The 19,646-nt window shown below is 44.1% G+C and overlaps 1 protein-coding gene across 1 annotated transcript; it reads right to left on the reverse strand.

Annotated features, from left to right (window-relative positions):
- Positions 1–777: 777 nt before the first annotated feature.
- Positions 778–17,137, reverse strand: LOC144797724 (protein S100-A11-like). Its single transcript, XM_078668459.1, has 3 exons — positions 16,983–17,137; positions 4,800–4,958; positions 778–1,081 (listed from the first exon to the last, which is right to left on the reverse strand). Exons 1-3 carry the CDS (start codon positions 16,983–16,985, stop codon positions 920–922), a joined length of 324 nt encoding a protein of 107 aa, XP_078524585.1. The 5' UTR covers positions 16,986–17,137; the 3' UTR covers positions 778–919.
- Positions 17,138–19,646: the final 2,509 nt, after the last annotated feature.

Genomic DNA, 19,646 nt, shown 5'->3' on the forward strand with positions numbered 1-19,646 from the left:
CAGAGGAGGAATCTATGCGGGATGCAGCGCTTTACAAAACGCCAAATAAATAAATAAAAGGTTCCTTTACAACGCTTTGAAATACCCTATATTTTTTACTCCCTGAAATATTTGCGTGCGCTATTAAACGAGAATTGCACTTTAATTTCCGCTGTCTCCTAATGCACTTCTCATAACGTGCACAGAGTGGCATAGCCCTGCTGAATGGTGAACGCGCGCACACCATCTGGATTGCATTACATGGGCACCCTGACAGCTCCTAATTAAAATTAATAGACTGCCGTGCGCGAAACCGCACAGAAAATGCCAAAAATGGCGGACGAACATTACATATGCCCTATCGCATCAAGACTACTAAAAAAACAGCACCGCGAGGACCAATCACCATTCAGATTATAAAATAAAGCACTGAAAATGCACGAGCAAAGAAGAATTTTTCCAGCATGAGCCAGAAACCCGCTACAATACGGCTCGCAGCTCCTCCCCACTTCTGACGAAGTGGTGACGTCGCCGAGCCCGTAAAAAAAAGTACTCCCTGGGCAGATCATTTCATTTAATAGCCAATAAGATCTATGGAAGAAGAAATACGCCCCTCTCATTCAAACGTGAAGGACACTTTATTCAAGCAATGCCTGAAGGGGGCTGACCCAGAGTTCAGAGCATGCCTTTGGTGTTGGGAACATGAGGTCTCACAGATGCCTAAAAGGATATATAACCAGATCTAAAAGGTCTACTGTGAAGGCATCCCACAAACCTCGCAAAGAGGACAAAGCACAGTGAAAATTTAATATAAACTTTATTTTTCTCTTTTTTATGTTTTTTTACAAATAAGGCAACTGCTGGCATCCTGGCTTTATGGAATGTATACATGTGTAAGCAAAGTGTGATGTACGTCTGAGCATACTTGTGATGCGGGAGTTCACGGCTTGGCCTTCATTATTGCCTCGTGGCAGGCAATCATCATACCCCCAATCAAGCTCAAAAACTCCTGGAAGTCAATCTGATTATCTTTCTTCCCATCAACACCACCGTCCAAAGAGGCCATCATTTTCTTCAGTGTCTCTTTTGGGTTTTTCTGACTCTGTAAATAAAAAATAAAAAAAAGATTCACGGCTTAAGTTTGTTGAAGTGAGGCAAAATGTCGTTTTACAAGATCAATAAATAATTTTACATTTGATGGTTGGCAGGGTGTGCCCATGAATATCGGAATATCAATTGGATAGAAGAGTGGGAAAAAACACAAAAACAAACAAAAAAACACAATCAACTGGTAAGTCTACAGTTTCTATACCAAACTCCACAGGTATGTACCTACACAGTACATATATCTTCAAGTAACGTAGATGTTTAGTTAATCGTGAATCTATGTTTCCCTATATGCACTTATCTTTCGATATTTTGCCCCTCGATATTAGTATGCAATTTATATATTTGGTGTCGATATTCATTAGTACAATCAGCGGGCCGCCGCTATAAAGGTGCAGCGGTGGCCCCCACTGCTTCGAGACCTTTACAACATCGCCTGTGCTTAGACATCCAGCAATGGGGATTGGATGGGCAATGACCGGGTCACTTCATTGGAAAATGGACTTCAACAAGAGCAAAGTAGACTTAAGATAAGACGTGAGAAAAAAGGGTGAATGTTTTAACCTCTGTCCTCACTTTAAGAGAGCAATTATATCAGAGTTACTCTGAATCACAAAAAAGTTAGGAAACTGAATAAATATTCCAAAAAACTAAGGAGGTCATTTTAACATATTGGCGGCCTTTATCCAGTAAGACCAACTTCATAAGATAAGGAATCCTGTGCACACGGTGATAAAGCGCATTGCCCAATATAGCAGTATTCTAGTGGAGAGCGACAAAACTGCCATTTTGAATCCCAGCTAGTTCAACAATTGAGAACTAGCGTACATAACAAAGGGGTTTAACAGGGGTGCCAGGGTTGCTCAAAACAAGAAATTCTGGTAAAGCGAGTGGTGGGTTTAAGAAAGAAATCTCAGGTGAACTGATCAGACAGTATCTAATTCTTCTCAGTTTAAGGTTTTTTGACCTTTTCGGACAGGGAGGAATTGCTTTACCTGAAATTCACCATAGACAGGTAGTAGAGACAAGGACAACTATTCTGCAAGAATTATGGATTTACAATAAGGTGTTTCAAATGGCGAAACTTTAACATGAAGAGTTTTCCTTTCTTTCGTCATTATTGTGCAATAGCACACTTACATTTTTCTTCCAGCCTGGTAAAATACAGAAGCCTAGTGAGAGAGCGTGGATTGCTTTTATCTCAATGAAGTGGAAATATGGCCAATTTAATCTCACAATCCTCTTTATTCAACCGGTTGCCAACTTCGCCTTCTTGGTCTCGAGCTTCCTCATGGGTTTATATTCGATATGATAATACATTACCATATTACAGATTACTTGTTCAGTATTGCCAGCGAGGAGGTCCTGGGCTGGTGACAAAACAAAGCAGAAGGCAAAGTGATATGCAATTCCAGAATTCCAAGCTGGCAATGTAGGACCATATGACATTCCTGATTATGTATTTTATTTTAGGCGATTTGGGGCTAGTTTTAGGAATAGACAATTGAGAAATTCAGAGGAAACATTGATCTCTGGGCATTCACAGTGCAGGAAACAGGGCCTACAGACTCGAAAGGCCGGCTAGTGGAGAGCGTGGCTGAATTAGCTAAAGTTTCTAGGTCAGACTAATAAAAGGATCAAAGGAAGTTCGAGGGAAACCGCAAGCTTCCATAGGAAACTAAGAATGTAGACAGTTGCCTTCCAGCCACTTAGTTGCATGGGTCAGAGCATAGTTGGAGCGCCATTCTCCTACCTCACATTTGATTTTTATCCCAGTTCTCCCCTTCTGCAGTTCCTGTAGTGAGATTTGCGCTTCCTGGTGGACTGCATTCATTGGATGGGTTCTCTGCGCTGCTTTCTGAACTTATCTAGATCCATTTTGGCATCCTCCATTTCTGAGGTGCTCTTGACTCAATATCCTCAATCAGTTGGGCATCTCCAGCTTCAGGTTCTGAATGTTGGAAGGAATCCAGTACTCCTTTGGCTTGTTACAGGCATTCCAATGGCAAGACCCAAGTTAGCATTCCGGTAAGGTGTACTCAGTGCACTTAGGTTGATGGACGTACCTACCCGAGACAGTTCCATCATTGAGAAATTGCCTATTTATTCCTCTCTCCCTGGATCCCTTCACCCCTTTTGCCCAGTAGAGAGCACAGGCGTTGCTGTACCAGTTGTACCTTCATGGTGCAGTACCATTAGACAATAAGCCCACTATTGTTTTGTTTAGGCCGCGTGCCATTAAGCAACACCTACAGGATAGAAATAAAGAACTTGGGCCTCTTGAAAAGGTTGCCTGTGTTCTACTGAAGTAGAACTAGTTGAACCTATAATATCCGACTTGTTTTAAATGTTCATGGAACCAAGAGTACAATTATCAGAAAGGTTCATGCTTAAGCCAGTGGAAGAGACACAATGCAAAGAATTTGGATTGTGGTTACCCATTGGTTTCCCTTGTGTAAAATGAAAGCACGTTAGTAAACTATATGAACTATAGTGTGTATGCGATTCATTTAGGTAGGTGCTTTAATGTTAAACCAAATAGACAATACCTAAAAACAGACTAAGTAAAATATAGTTGGAGGCCAGAATTACAAAGAAGCCACTGGTGTGCTTTGGTAACCAGAGAGGCCCGTTAGAGCCATCGGGCAGTGTGTGCTGTATGCTTAGAGACCACAAAAGGAATAGATAACCCAATAGCCCCTCGGGAGCCTGGATAACATTAATCTAATAAGTGCTAGCAAGGAGGAGGTCATTTTACAAAGTTCTCTGAATCAAACTAGTTATGAAATGAATCAAAATCCATACCCATACAGAATTGATCCAAGCAATCTGAGCAAGCTAGGCAAAGAAAGAAAAAATAAGGCATTCAAAAAAAACCAACAAAAAAAAAAACACACACCACCACCAATACTTATATTGTTGGTTACAGCAAGAACCGAAAACCCAGCATACATTAAATCGTGTACATTGAATCAAAAGTATGTTAAACTATCATCGATTAATGCATGTGAAGTCCCCTCTTGATGGCTGGAATCAGTCCTTTGTATAAATCAATACAGTGTTCCAATCGTTAGCATGAGAAAAGTAGCACTGCACTGAAGTTTCGGTCTCAAACACGTGAGACCATCCTCAGGGCCATGAATATTAATGGGTTGTTATGATCACCCACAGTAAATAGGTATATCTGATATAGGCTTCTGATCTGCTACTTTGTGATCCATATGCCTGCAGGAATTAAACCCCAAAAAACCGGAAAAAATAATTAATTGGAACTTTCAAAGTTACATCCATCTTCCATGTTGAATTATATAGCTGAAGACTGGAGTATTTCAGCTTGTAGGCTTAAGATTGTTACGCAGGCTTTGCCCAGACCTATCCAAGTGTGGAAGAAATCTTTTAAACCAAATCCTTCCTCAAGCAACTGACCTTCGACACTCGTAAAACAATTTCAATTTATCATGATTATTTTTTATATTTCTTGAAATTAAAAAATGATTATTTTTTATAGAATTATAATTTCAATAGACCCTCCATAAGGTGGAGCCATCTTTGTCAGGGTGTCTTAGCTGCTCACCTATGGGGCAAGATACTTATTTAATAGAACAAAACTTGTACTACTGCAAAGGACTTTTTTGAAGTTCAGACCAGTAGTAAATGAAGGGATCTAAAAAAACAGTTACTTGGGACAGTGGATCGAATACACACAAATGTACCTTGGTGAAGCTTTTAAGCTCTATATTCATGAAACTCTCAAACTCGTCAAATGACATTTTGTTGCGGTCCCCTTCCTTGCCGGCGTATTTCTGAAAAGTGGTGATCAGGTATTCCATGGTGCGCTCCATTTGTGAAGGCGGGTCTACACACATCTGCGCCTAGGCAAAAAAAACAAAATTTATAAACAACTAAAATTCAATACTAGAAGGGAATATTCCTTACAAACCCACATCAGAGTTAAAAACCATACGTCAACTAAGCAAAATGTTGCTAATGCCATGGGGGAGGGACAAGAAGGAGTCCCTGCACCAACATAGATCCTAACCGATTGCAAAAGAGTAAATACATGGTTGAGGAACCTACATCGCCTCGCTTTGGAGAGCTTTCTGTGACAGAGTCAATCTTGGCAATCAGACTTTAGAAAAGCCATCCACTGTTTTAATGTCCCCCCCCTCCAGTTGATTGCTTGTGATCCCCGCTGCATCTAGATATGGTGGACTTTGCGTCAGGCATCAGAAATAGCGGCCTGAAGGACAGTTTTTGCCAGACTAGGTGTCTTTCTTTAGACAGTGCATGCCTGAAAGACTAAGGGCTTTATTAAGAGTATGAATAAAAGTAGGGAGGTGGTTAAAACAGGTTCTCACACACCACTCAGATATAAGACTAAGGAAAGCACAGTCCATGGTTTCTCTGAAAAGATATGTAGAGATCTCTACCACAGATTAAATAGAACCATATCCTCTCTGGGCCCTGAATTCACAGAAGTTCTTACCCTCTTGGGGCTGTGCCTGATACAGGACAAGGTAGCTTTCCCTCAATAAAGTGTTTGCCCCCCCCGTGTAATTGTGATCAAGTTTCCATACAAAAGCACACACCTCTTTATATTGTTTTGTCCCGTGCATGCCCATTAATGCAAAAAAATGTAATCCTGTTTTAAAGAACTCAAAACTGAGAACAAAAAGACACAATACAAGAAGTTAAATCCCTATCGAAATAAGATTATGCCAGAGTCATTGCGAGGGAAAACTTTTAATGTATTTGTAGAACTAACTGCTTAAATTATTTACCGGTAATTGCATCGCTCTGGGTCCATCGCTTGCTTAGATTCCTTATGTAGCGGAGGCCTCTGTGCCTCTCCAGACTCTTTCCAAGCCTAAGAGTCCCCCCCACCTCACTTCCCTATTAAGTGACTGAGCCCATTAAAATAGTTGGGCAGGACACACCGGGTGGGAGGGAGGGTTAAAAGAATCTAGGCGAGAGATGGACTATGAGTAAAGAAATTATCGGTAGGTAATCAAAGCATTATGTGGTAAATGAAGGATGCACAGTCCACTGTGCAAGTCAAGATCCTTTATGGCAAGTTCCTTCCAAGTCAGGTAGACCGGTCAAGTTCCTAAGTAAAACCCCACCAGGAGCCAGCTGTTAGCAGCTCAGCCTGAGATGACCAACTGCCACAGTAAGTTAGAGAGAGGCACTGTGAGCCGGAGGGACACCCAGGCATTCTATGATGTCACAGATATCATAGTACAGTCTATCCAGAGAAGAACAGTGAGAGGACATTTACTACACATTACCCCCTTATCGCGCCCCCCCCCCCCCCGCTTCCTTACATAGTTTAAATGTAAGGAAGCGAAAAGAATGCCAGGACAAATTCGTAGTTCTACAGAATCAATGTCATTTATTGTAATACTTCATACTACTGTCACTTCACAGCAAACAGAACCTTGGCTCCAGATGCATCCTCCACTGCAGGACCCTGCATAATCCTGTAGTGTTTGATGAAGTGACAAGAAGCGGTTGTAGCAGAGGGAACACATACAGCAGACCCTCGGGCATCTATTCCCCAAGCGGAGGCTTCCCTTGTCCTGGAGCAAATTCTGAGAGCAGTGTTTAGACAATGCAAACAGATTCCCAGACATGCCTAACTCAGACACATCGGCTCTAACAAGAGCGAAAGCAAGAAAGAACAAGTATTCAGCTGCTGATGAATATAAAACCGCTGTTAGAGAGGAGATTGACTTTGCTCAAAGAAATGATCTTGTCTGAAATAACCGATGGGGCGAGAGCTCTAGTCACTCCTTGGCAATTAAAATATGCCTTTGTGGTTGTATTGCCCATTCTGATTGACTGGTCCTGAATCATATGGAAAAAAGCCTGGAGAGCCAGACAGATCACCTGGAGCTCTGCCCAGTTGACCTGACCTGACCCAACGCTTTGAGCTCTAGACAAAGACCCTTGACCTATTGCATACCAGTCCAAACCCCTGCCAATCCCCTAACAACCTCATCTCAAGCACATCTGTTGTGATGACTAGCTGGTCTGGAGGACTCAAATTAGTGCCCTTCTGTAGGTTATGCGATCCAACCACCAAGCCAGCTCCAATTTGATCTCCTTTGTCATCAGGAGAAGACCAGACAAGTCCTGAGGGGGCTGGAACTGTGCCCCAGTATGAGCCATATCAGCTGGTTCAAATGGAACAGAGCCCAGGGAAGTAAAAATATTGTTACAGCAAAGTCCCCCTGAACCCTTATACATGCCTACTTATTGGGACGAGTCGTCATCAGATTCAGTGTGTAAGACCGAATTTTCACAGCTGTTTTGTACTGCAGAGTAACTATGCTATGGTCCGTACGAAATCTGGCACCTATAAAAATATGATTTTGCTCTGGGAGCAGCCGGTACTTGAAAGTTATCAGAAATCCATGCTCCCATCAACATCTGCAAGACCTTGTTCACATGCTCCATCGCTTGGTGGATGGAATTGAATAATACAAAGCAATTACCAGATAGGATTGAACAAAGATTCCCTGTTGATGCAGCAATGCTCGTTTGGGAGCCAGTATCTTTGTAAATACCCATGGGCCCAATTTCAACCCTAACAGACGAACTTGGAAGAGTAAGCCCACTAGCACAAAGTGCAGAAACCTTTGATGGCCTTGATGAAGAGGTATGTGCAAGTATACATCCTGTAAATCTGTTCTCAGAGACCATGGGAATGGCTAATTGCAAAGTAACCGTAAGAAATACATGGTCTTTACCAAACGATTGAGTCGAATACTTGTCTCGGAGGACCCCCTGAACCAAAAAGAGGATGAATACACCATGACCCCATTTCTTTAGCGGTACCGTAAAGTTTTTCTTCTTGAGCAAGTTGGCCAAAACCCTTACCCACAATGCCCCCATTTTATGGGATCCCTGGGGACTGGAGTAGGAATGCACCCCCGATGCGGAAGGCTGCTAGCCGAACTGGGTAAAGTAGCCGTTCCGAAGGATGCGCGACACCCCTGATCTGTAACATTATTTCTCCAGGTTTAGAAAAATTCCTTGAGCCTTCCTCCCACTGCATCCAAGATTGAAGGATGGAATAGTCAGGAAAGCAGATTAGAGGATCCCACTTTCAACAGACTTTCTTGGTTGGCACTTAAGATGTTCTGCATAATAAGACTTGGATTCCTTCTTGGAATACTCACTAGCATCTCTGTTCCAAGATTTGAAGTTCAGAGAAGATGCCTAATTAGACCAGGAATGTTTCTTATCCTTAAAGGATTTCCACATAATCTCATCCAGCTGGCCGCCAAAGAGCTTTCTGCTGTCTGCTGTTGCATGGAATCATCAAAATTGAGGCCTTCTCCGATAAGTCAGCCTTCCAATCTCCGAAGGAAAGATTCCTTCGAACTATAATCACCGAGCTAGACACCACTTTGATCATGTCAGCAGACGATGGGTAAAAATTTGCGATTGTTGCTGGTCTGAATCATGTCGGAACCTTCTACACTCTCCTGCATAGCATCAGAGACTTGAAATCCTTAACCACGATTAATGTAAAAGCATCATAAGTAGCCAACCTCAACATTAGATTTGCTGCTCCAAACATCTATGAAGACCATCGTCCACCTTCTTGTCGATTGGATCCAAGGGAGCCCAATCATATGGGTTCAAGGATGATCTCGCAGTCCATGGCACCAAAATAGATTCTACTTTTATGGACTGAGGGAATAAAGAGTCCGCTTCCTTCAGAGTCTAGGACTTCTGAATAAATCTGATACACAGAAGAACTGTTTATACCGGAGAAAATTTTACACGACAAAAAAAAAAAAAAAAAAAGAAGTACAAATAGGAGCCACTGGAGAGGCCTTTTAATTAAGTAAGTCTGTTTTTACATGAGCAGCGCTTCGCATACTAGACTTTTTGGGCCCACGCTTGTAATCCTAAAATATAAACTACGAGTCCCATAATGCAAACTGATCTCGGAAGGCAGGTTTGTTTTTTTAAACCGAACTGGTTGCGACAGTTACGAACACCGCCAGGCCTGCTTGCAACAGTTCAGTTTTTGGGAGAACCCCAGAAAAGCCTTATAAAGCAACTAACCCAGTCTGGTTCCGGGGTCAGCTTTGTTGCAATTAATCCCTTCGGCAGAAGGGTTTATATATTTAAGTAGGATGGCTTTCCCACAGACCCGTTTTTTCCAGATTTTCAAAGGGAAAAGCGTCTAGATGCCGGATTCTAAACATTTTTAGGTCACCCTCAGACAGACAAATTTACTAAAAGCCAAGAATATTGTGTGCGTTTCCGAGTTCAAAAGTGCCTGTAGGTACTTCTCGGCATGAGGCCTCGCCCCTTCAAGGCCCCGCCCCCTCCTCACACTGAGGTTGTTAGGTATGTGTTCATCTATTATATAATGATGTCCTCTTAGTCAGGCTTGTAAAGTAGAAATGTGAAAAAAAGGTTAAATGCCTTAATCAACAAACCTGGCTTAGAGTACATTCCTAAACATCTAAATGATTACCACCTTGGGATAAATAAACGACTTAAGACCACACCAACCACCTCGAGTGCAAGATCGACTGACTAAATAAAAATAATGGATTCCATGCAGAGCAGCCTGTATCAGGCACGTTTAAAGGGCTTTGGTCAGGCCCGGCTCCCAGAATTACCAAAGCCCTTTGAGGCATTTGATCCATTCTTTACAGGAAGCTCTGCCTAAAAAGGGGGACATTTAAACTGGCTTTGGGCAAGTTTAAATGGACTTCAGAGTTCCTCCCTCAAGTGAACTTAGGTGGGGTGGCTGTTTGGGCCTTGGCGGGATCCTCCCGAAGTCTCCCACCCATCGCATGTTCCCTAAAGGGTCGTAAGCACAACCACATACTGGTCATCTCTCGTGCTCGCCTTCGCCTTACTCTACACAATCACTGCTGCATGCTTGAAGCAACAAGCTAAAGGCAGTCTCTGCCATATATGCATCCCACTTAAGCCTCACTACATTCACACACCTCAAGCCATACACTAGTTCCTTATGAACATCAGTATTTTCACTCCTTTTGCTGCACTGTATCAAAAGCGTAACACAACCATGAAAAGAACCCTCTGGCCACATGCCACACTTCCAACTAAGCACACCTACGAAGCTGCATGCAACTAGGGGTGGAAGAAATTTGCTTTGGAGCAATTACAGAAAAGTACGCGAAAAAATTACATAAAAATCTAATCTAACATTTTGTCCTTTATTTTAGGCCAAAATGCGTACACATATTTACTATTAGAAAACTATTTCCAAATGAGGTCGCACACTGCTCGTCCCATCAGCGTGTGACCCCGGAGCATGATGGTCGATGCAGTAGGTATCAGCGGGTGCGCTTCTACCCTATAATACTATTTATTCAGGCTCCCTTGAGCCGGTGGAGGTGACGACCTCAAGATTCCGCACCTGCGCGCCATAAGAGGTATCTGAACCTAAAATATTTTCGGCAGCCCACGCAGCAACCCCGTGCACACGTCTAATCCCTGCTGACGAGCGGTAATAACCGCGAAACACGTGTCCTGGGATGGCAAGCACACCAGTGAACACCCTCAAGACTCGGGTAGAAGCGCACCCGCTGATACCTACATCGACCATCATGCTCCTGGGTCACACGCTGATGGGACGAGCAGTGTGCGACCTCATTTGGAAATACTATTTATTCAGGCTCCCTTGAGCCGGTGGAGGTGACTACCTCGAGATTCCACACCTGCGCGCCATAAGAGGGATCAGGACCTACAAATATTTTCGGCATCCCACGCAGCAACCCTGTGCACACGCCTACTCCCTGCTGACGAGCGGTAATAACCGCGAAACACGTGTCCAGGGATGGCAAGCACACCAGTGAACACCCTCAAGACTCGGGTAGAAGTGCACCCGCTGATACCTAATACATCGACCATCATGCTCCGGGGTCACACGTTGATGGGACGAGCAGTGTGCGACCTCATTTGGAAATACTATTAGAAAACTAATGCAAACGTAAGTGCCAGAAAAAACAGACATAGGCGTTCTGGTCGTAGTGTTCCCATGCTTGGCAGCACAATTGTGTAGCAAATGCAGCTTCATTATACGTCGTGGCAGCAAGATGGCAAGAATTTCACTTTATCAAGCACAACTCGAAATACCTGAAATAACAAATTTCGTTGTGGCCTCCGTACCCATCCACGAAAGCGCTTCGATATAGTGTCGGAATATGAAGTGATAAAAAAAAAATATGCGAATACTGTAAAACAATGGTCCAAGTTCAAGAATAAACCGTGGTCTCACAATAGGAAAAAAAAGATGAGGGCAGACAAGAGACTGCCTGAAAGGACGGAAAGAAATGCTGGACAGGCTACATTTTCCAACTCAAGAGTAGACGAGCAGGACCCATAAATGGAAAGAGAAGGCACTTTTATACAGCAGGCAGTATACCCTTGACTGAAAATGTTATAAAGAAAAACTCCAAGGCAAGTTGTGGAATCACCACGTCTTAGAAGTTAATTATAAATTAATCAGTGCGAGTTAATCACAAGTCAATGACTAAATGAAGCTTGTTTTGTCTATTTGTGTGTTTAGTACAATAAATCAGGGCAGCTGCACTACAGACACATTCACTGAATGCGCTGCAGGTTGTTCACCAGTACACACATGAAAGGCGGGAGCTTGAACGCTCCCATATGATCTTCAAAGTTTAAATTAATTTCAATTAATTTAAAGACGGTTGATGCTCAGACTGGTAATCCAGGTGTCCAATGTAGATCGTGCTACATATTACAACTAGTCCAATCTTCTCAGTACATTTTCGTGGGGAACCAGGTATAATTGTTGTTGGGAGGGGAAAAAAGGGGGGGGGGGCAAAGCCTCAGGCCGGTGGAATGTTGTTAGTTTACACAGTCCTGATAAGTGAAGCATGAACTGGCTTGAAAGAGCTTGCATTCCACTCTTGGGTGGGCCTGCCACGCAAACTAGGAACTGCAAACAGCTTAAAACCTGCCATCAATGTGTTTGAAAAACTAGTCACCCCACCTCTCGAAACTATTCATAAATGAGAAGTGGGAAAGGGTGGGGCGCTTTGTGAATGCGCCTCTCCTAAAAGCGCTCTTCGATAGATGTTCCGTGAGATCCGCTTCAGCAGGGGTAGCCCATCTTTGGTAAAATGGCGACTACTAGCAGCCCAGAAAGGCCAGCAGTATCTAGAGCAAATGTATGGTTCCAGTTACTAACTTAAGTTCGGCCCAATTGACGTACACTTGGGGGAGGGAGGGCTTTGAGACAGCCATCTCATCCTCAAACATTAAGATTCCCCGCCTTGGGCCTAGCCAAGGTGTGGTGGGAGTTTAACCAGCCCAGCTCCCCGCCCGCCTCGGTGCCTGGACTTGCCCATGTCAGCATCGCCTGCCACACCCTTGAAGGCTGAGGTGCCGCAACATGTTTCACCGCCTTGTACAGCTCAGCGCTAAGCAAAGCAGCTCCCGCCCACAATCCAAAAATTTTCCAAAGCTCTCAAGATGGCTGCTCAGAATCACCTATTCAGAGTCTGCTGCTGTGCGGTCTGTAACCACTAACGCAAAGTATATGCGCAGCTTCTGACCCACACAAAAAAAATGCTTCAATGTACAAAAATGATATTGTAACATTAGTTTTCCAAGGCAAAATAATTGCAACAGAATGCATGCAACAAATTAACAAAATGCAGATATGTGCATTCTCAAGTCCATACATCGGGGTATGATTTCTTCCAGTATTTTTCACCTCTGCATTCTGCTGGTTTACGCCAATTGTATACTACTGCAGGACTACATACTCCAAGCCCGAAAACTGGACTAGGTGAGATATGCACGCATTAACTGGGATTCTTGAAAGCTCCGATTACACCAACTTCGAAACAAGTTTTGACACCCTCTTTAAATGTGTCTGTTGGGAACTGGACATACTTTGCCGAATCTACACAGGCAGCAAGTGCAAAGAGGCTCCTGACGTTTATTATGCGCTATGTGTATGGGCCTATCAGGGTTGGAATCAAAAAATATCCCCTTTCCAACGAGGTACATCCAAGAGAGGAGACTTCTGAAAGTGTGCTGCACTTACAACCTTCTGCTAACAAATCCACATACCAGCACTCCCGATTCAGTGGACTCCCTACTTTAGGCCAAAAATTGCTTCATGGTTGCGGTCCTCAACTAAAATGAAATTGTCTCCACTTCAATGCCAATGGGGAAAATGAATTACCATTTTTTTTTTTAATTCTTTCAGAATCTCTACTCCCTCCAAAGGTTGGCATTAAGGAACACACTAGGCAATTCACCAAGTTGGCAAGCACGCCAGAAGTTGCATCGTTGACAGCGGCATGGCAGGGTTGACACCTTTTCCCACCCAAAGTTCCTTAGACTCCTATTTTATGGCGAGATTTTTGGGAAGGGCAAGTAACCTAAACTGCAGAGGGTAAGTATGGCTGGCACATTTAAACAAGTTTCCTTTGTTCGTGCTCACTACACCACAGGATTCAAGCTAGCCTGGCGGATGAAGGGTGATGCCCTAACACCGGTCCCAGGATGCTCGTTTCTGGTCCAGGGAGGACCTGGCTCGTTTCTGGTCCAGGGTGGACCAAACGCTTCCCTGTCTGTTCGGTGACTCCCCCAAACTCCTCCCACTCTCGGTCCATGGACCCCGCCCATCATCGCTGGCCTGGGCTCTCGCAGTTTCTTGAGCAGACTCCAGCTCTTTCCTCGTCAGTTCCGCTGCCCAAGCGTTATGGTACTGCCTGTATCCATATTTCAGAGCCGCCGCATAGTTTCGCGCTTCTCCGAACCCCTCACGTCGTCGGACCACTGGCCTCTTCCCAAGTTCCCTAATACCCCTTGTCACACCACTGAATTCTTGCCTCAAAATGGTTCACAATGTTCACTCTCAAAGAGAAATGGGATTTTTATTGTAAACATGGCTGTATTTATTTATTTTATTTTATGGTCTTATATCGCGCCTGAATAGACCCCCGAAGGGGTATCTCCGCGCTTTTGTCTGGTGGAAGAACATGGGATGTGCAGATACGAGCTCAAGAGTGACTGAGTGGGGGTGATAAGAATTAACCATTGGTGAAAAGATGGGTTTTAAGAATTTTCCGGAAGGCCAGATGGTTGGTGATTTGTTTCAGTGTCTGGGGGAGAGAGTTCCAGAGAGCTGGACCTGTGTGTGCCAGGGCTCGGCCTCCCTGTCTAGATTTTTTTATTCTGGGCACTTGCAGCAGCTGAAGGTTACTTGAGCGTAATGATCGTCCGGGGACATAGGGTTGAAAGATTTTAGTCAGGTATTTTGGCCCCAATCCTATCAGGCATTTGGGAATGGAACAAAGAGTTTTAAACTGAACGCGTTGCCGCACAGGGAGCCAATGTAGTTCTATAAGCAGAGGTCGGGAGGGAGTTCTAGGTGGAGCATTTAGAACTAACCTCGCCGCCGTATTTTGGACTACTTGCAGTGTGGTGAATTGGCCTTCATTGGATGATAGGAGAAGGCCATTGCAGTAGTCCAATCTGCTTATGACTAATGCCTGAACTAGGGTCTTTCTGTGCGTGTCTGGGAGGAATGGGAACACTCTTCTCAGAAGTCCAATGGCCCGGAAACATGTACCGGCAACTTGGTTAACATGATCTTTAAATGTTAGGGCTTGATCGAATAATACCCCCAAGTTTTTCACAGTCTGTTTCGGAATAGGAACAGGTCCTAGTTCTAATGGCCACCACTCATCACTGTACCACACGAACTTGTTCTCAGTCTCTGGAGGTTTCTACTATCCATCTCGAATGTATGGGTAATGGCTTTCAATTGACACTGGAAGGATGAAAGGCCAACCTGGCCATACTAGGTTGTGATTGAAATCTGCAAACTACAGACTGCTAGTGAGATTCTGAAGCAGGTTATTTGAGCAAACAAGCTGTTGTACAGTTTGGAATAAAAGAGACCGGTCTTCTGTGATGCTTTTGACTTGCAACTCTAATGCTACACAATTGTTGGAACTTGTTTTATGGACAGCCAGCTTGTGAGTTAACTCGTGCAGTGACGCACGGTACAAGTTTTGCTGAAATAGATACATAAAACACTGTTTTATAAGTCTACTTCAACCATCTAGTAGTATGTGTGCCTGCAGGAGCAAACTGAACACACGCCCCTCAAAGTTGACCCTCTAAAAAGGGTACAATACGGTAAAAGGTCCCAGAATGACAACCGGAAAATGGCGCTGAACGTGATCCCCTGTGACTCCGCTGCTGCAAAGAACTTGCAACACCCCTGGCTCCAACTGTAGGTGAAAGAACGTTGAACCGACAAAGTGACTCAGAAGTTAATTTTGTAATATCCTTCCTCAGTTCATCTTCTACTGCAATCGCAGCGACGGCTAGCGCCTGGAGGCCGCTTTACTTGCACGTTGATGTGCTACAAACACCCCACCGCTAACAGATCCCGAGATCTTATAAGAAATGTTTAACAAAAATCCACCAGTCTTATTTTCCATCAATCAGCCACGTTTCAATAGTTCAGCCCTCGCCAGCTTTACCGCTCAGGGCGCTATACCCGCTCACACCTCCCCACTTTCAAAAGCCCCGAAGAGGCCGAAAGGTGACACGTCGGTAGTACGGCAGCAATTAGAAAACAATTTGGACAGAAGGTTGAGAAGACTGCCCCCTAGGCGAACTAACGGGGCTCCCCGCAGTCTCCCAGATATTATTTGACCTTGGACATGATGGGGGGCCCTTAAAGTTGGGGGTGGTCCCCCTCTGGAGGGTTGACAGCGTCAGGAAATAGATCTGGACCGTTCTGAGCTCTCTTTCTTTAATTGTATACATGGCAACAACACTCAGAACAGAAAAGTGGGAGAGCTTTAAAAATCCTGGGCAATGTGTCCCCCGCCCCCCCGACTTCAATTGAAGCAGAATTTGTAAAACAATAAGCGCCAGGACCAACCTCAGGAGGCCACTCCAGCGTGCACCACCCATTGCCACTGCCAATAAAAGTGCCATCTTAACTACTAACCGTGACACTTCTACAAGTGCGACAATTCAGACTGCTCGAAGCCCACAGCTATAAGTATAGCTTGGGAGCAGGTATTAGTTGTTTTTAATGTATATTGAAATAATATTCCACTGTTGTGCGTATCTTTAAGTTACACAAAAAAGCGCCACCATGTGGTATCAGGCATACGCGCGATGTCCGTTGCCAAGCACCAGAAAGCACCGGAAAGCACCGGCTCAAATTAAGCACGGCGAAAATAACCGGCGACAAAAACGTAGACCTTTATCAATCAGATGGCGAAAAGTGAGCAGCACCGAGCTGGGTAAAAAAATATCCGTTAGTACAGAGCTTCCACGCCTAAGCGTTTACAATTACATTAAAAAGTTAACGCACACACCTTGACGCAATACTGCACAGGCCCCTTGCCTTCTCCAGCTTGCCTTTAAGTTTGATACTGCCGGGAGGTTAGCTCCCCCTCACGAAAAATTAAACAACTTATTATGCACATCACAGAGACGCAGCGAGAGCCTCACACTTGGAGGACAAACTGATGCAGTAAACAAAACAAAAAAATAGCATTTTTGTGTGGAAGCGCGACCATCTGTGTTATTGTATTATGCAAATATAATACTCTAAGCCTTCGAGGTTATGCACTGTAAGATCCCATTTAATGTTTTCAAGAAAGCGCTATACGTATCGGAGTCTGTCTCAAATTACAAATACTACTGGACTATTCTTTAATTCTATCATTCAAACAAAGCAGGCACAGCGCTTCACACTCCGTTTCTTTGTGCGGGTGGACCCTAGGATATACGGCACCGACCCTCAGGTGGTGAGAGGAGAGGCAGCTCTTTTCGCAGCTGTGCGGCGTGTCGCAGCGGAAAATGCGAGTCGGGCTTACCATTGTTAAAGAAAGTTCTGGAAAGGGCTGGCCGTGTGTGTCTGAAGCGTCTCTGGATCAACGAGGAACAGGCGCAGAGCTGCAGGCAGCAGATTTTATAGAGCCTCCCAGCTTTGTTCAGCCACACGGCCAACGCCCTAAAGTGACTTTTTTTTACATTCCTCACTTGTGAGCACAGCCCACTTCTGGGGAGCGTGAAGCTCTACTTCCTGACTCTGCCCTCAAGATGGCGGTGCTCGTTTCTGTAGTGAACTGCGCCTCTCCTAGGCTACAGACGAGGGGGCTTATTTACAAGCCCCTTGCGCCACCCCCTACGTCACTTTTCCAATGTTAAAAATGACGCAAAAGTGGCGCAAGGGGCTTGTAAATAACCCCCCTGAGAAGACCCCCTCTGGGCAAAATCAGGCATTACTATCCCTACGCTTTTCTCCTTTGCCTTTACTTGATTGTCTGAATAATTGCTACAGCGCACACCTGAAAGTGATTGTACTCTTTTGTCATTAATGATGAAATGCTGCCCTGCTCTAGGGACCTTTGGATTACACGTTTGCCCCACATTTCTGCAGGCAGGGGACCTCAGCCGCCTAGCAGTGGCAGAAGAGTTTAACATGTCCAAAGTAAGAGTGAGAATGAAAAGTTTAGACTACTGGACCAAAACGACAGTTTTAACAATAGGTAATGTTTTTGGTGGAATCTGTTGTTCACCACTAGGTTCACAGAGTCTGGGGGTCCTGTTTATTTGAAAATGCAGGACAGTGTCAGGTTCTTCTAATTTGCATACAACAGAACATCATAGCCAATGACAGTACAGCAATTACCTCAATTGACTATTAATTGTCTGGCAACTTTCAAGCTACTTTGTGAAAAGCAACCCTACTGGTGCAGATATCAGAAAACGTATAAAACATAAATATTAACATATTAATATATATATATCTATTTTGAAGTTCTTTTATGTCACATTGGGTGATTAGCCCTTGTCTCTCCATAGCTGATACAGTTTGTCAAATGTTAACTGTAGGAAGCTGGTTCTTTATATAGTACACCAACAAGAGGTATACTGTGCAAAGAGTCCATGTATCCCTTATAAGTGGGCAGGGCTTGCTCTTGCAATCCTAAAGTGCTCTCTTAGGGGGTGTGGTCGAGCACCCTCCGGCATTTCAGAGAGGAGTGTTAGACATTTGAAGCATGCACACAGTCGATAAATGATACACACAACACAATAAGGAGATCCACACGAATTTATAAAAGTAACATGTATCTTTATATATATTTAGGCTCCAAAATCATTATGATCAGGTAATAACGTTTTGAGAAAGAAATATTTAAAGTTTTAAAAAGTCAACACTTGGTGCCATTTCTGAAGCGGTAATGTTATCCTATGGAGGAAAGTCATATAATGCATACAGGCACTTTACAGCAACTTAAAGGGCTAATCACCGGGGCTTAATGTAAGTATGGGGCAAGGTCCAATGCAGCACCTAAAGGTCACATTGGGCGGTACTGGGGTGGCCGGGTGCAGAGGTGGTTTTCTGTGTCGGTTTCTCAATGTTTTCCTATGAGGGAAAAACATGTATTGCATTCAAGCACTTCAGAGCGACTTACAGGACCAAATCCTGGACTTAAGGTGAGTATGGGGCAAGGTCCAAGACCACACCAACAGGTCATCTCGGGATGCTCTGGGGCATCCGGGTGCAGAGATGTGATATGGCGTCAGGTGCCCTATTCACTTTAATGAGACAACAGTCGGTTGCAAAAAGGCTGCAAGCTGAGACTGGGAGAACAGTCAGGTTGAACCAACAAGGAGACTCAGCACTCACAATGGACTGATTTTGCTGCCTTATTGAATAAAAAAAGATGCTGCAAGGAATTGAGCCGTGGCCTGTCTCTTTCTTTCTTGCGCTATTATCGTAAGAAGTGGAACGGAGTGGTGTGTAAAATAAGGGGGTCGCTACCCCGCCGCTGGCTCACTGTCACAAGAGGTGGGGAATATCAGCGTATTGGTGTTGGAATTTTATATATATATATATATATATATATTCCACAAGTTGTTGCTCCGGGTGGACAAACGTGCACCTCCAGTAATATACAACAAAAAGCCGACCCAAAGAATGCTGGTGCAAAGTAAGATTTAATCCAGTGAAGCCAGCGCTGCCGCCAATATATATATATATTAAAGCTCAAAAAGCACCAAGGCGTCGCACTCTCAGGCGGGTGCTCCCGTTGCGAGGGTGCACTCGCAAAACCAGTACTGCTCTGCCTCCCAAAGCGGCAATCACCCGCAGGAAGAAGGAAGCACTCTCGGGGGTATATATCCAGATATTTATTTGTACACAGCACACTGACGCGTTTCGGTCGGAACCTTCCTCGAAGTATTACCGGACCGACAGAGGCGTCTACCATATATTTACATGTTGGGGTCAAAAACATAAACATAGGACTTGCCTATGACACGGGGAAGAGAAAACGAAAAGCATAAGCGCCATCTTTGAATGTCTAAATGTCACAGACGTCGTGACACAAGTACAAATTAAAGCCCTGGATGGGCATGGCTGACATTTCAAGAAATTTATATATGAAACACAGTTTATCACTGTCAATACCAAATGGAATAAATAAAATAAATAAGTAAAGAAAATTCAAATGTACTTTTCGCTCAAATAC

This window comes from Lissotriton helveticus, chromosome 12 (genome assembly GCF_964261635.1).
Source record: "Lissotriton helveticus chromosome 12, aLisHel1.1, whole genome shotgun sequence".
NCBI classification, from domain to species: domain Eukaryota; kingdom Metazoa; phylum Chordata; class Amphibia; order Caudata; family Salamandridae; genus Lissotriton; species Lissotriton helveticus.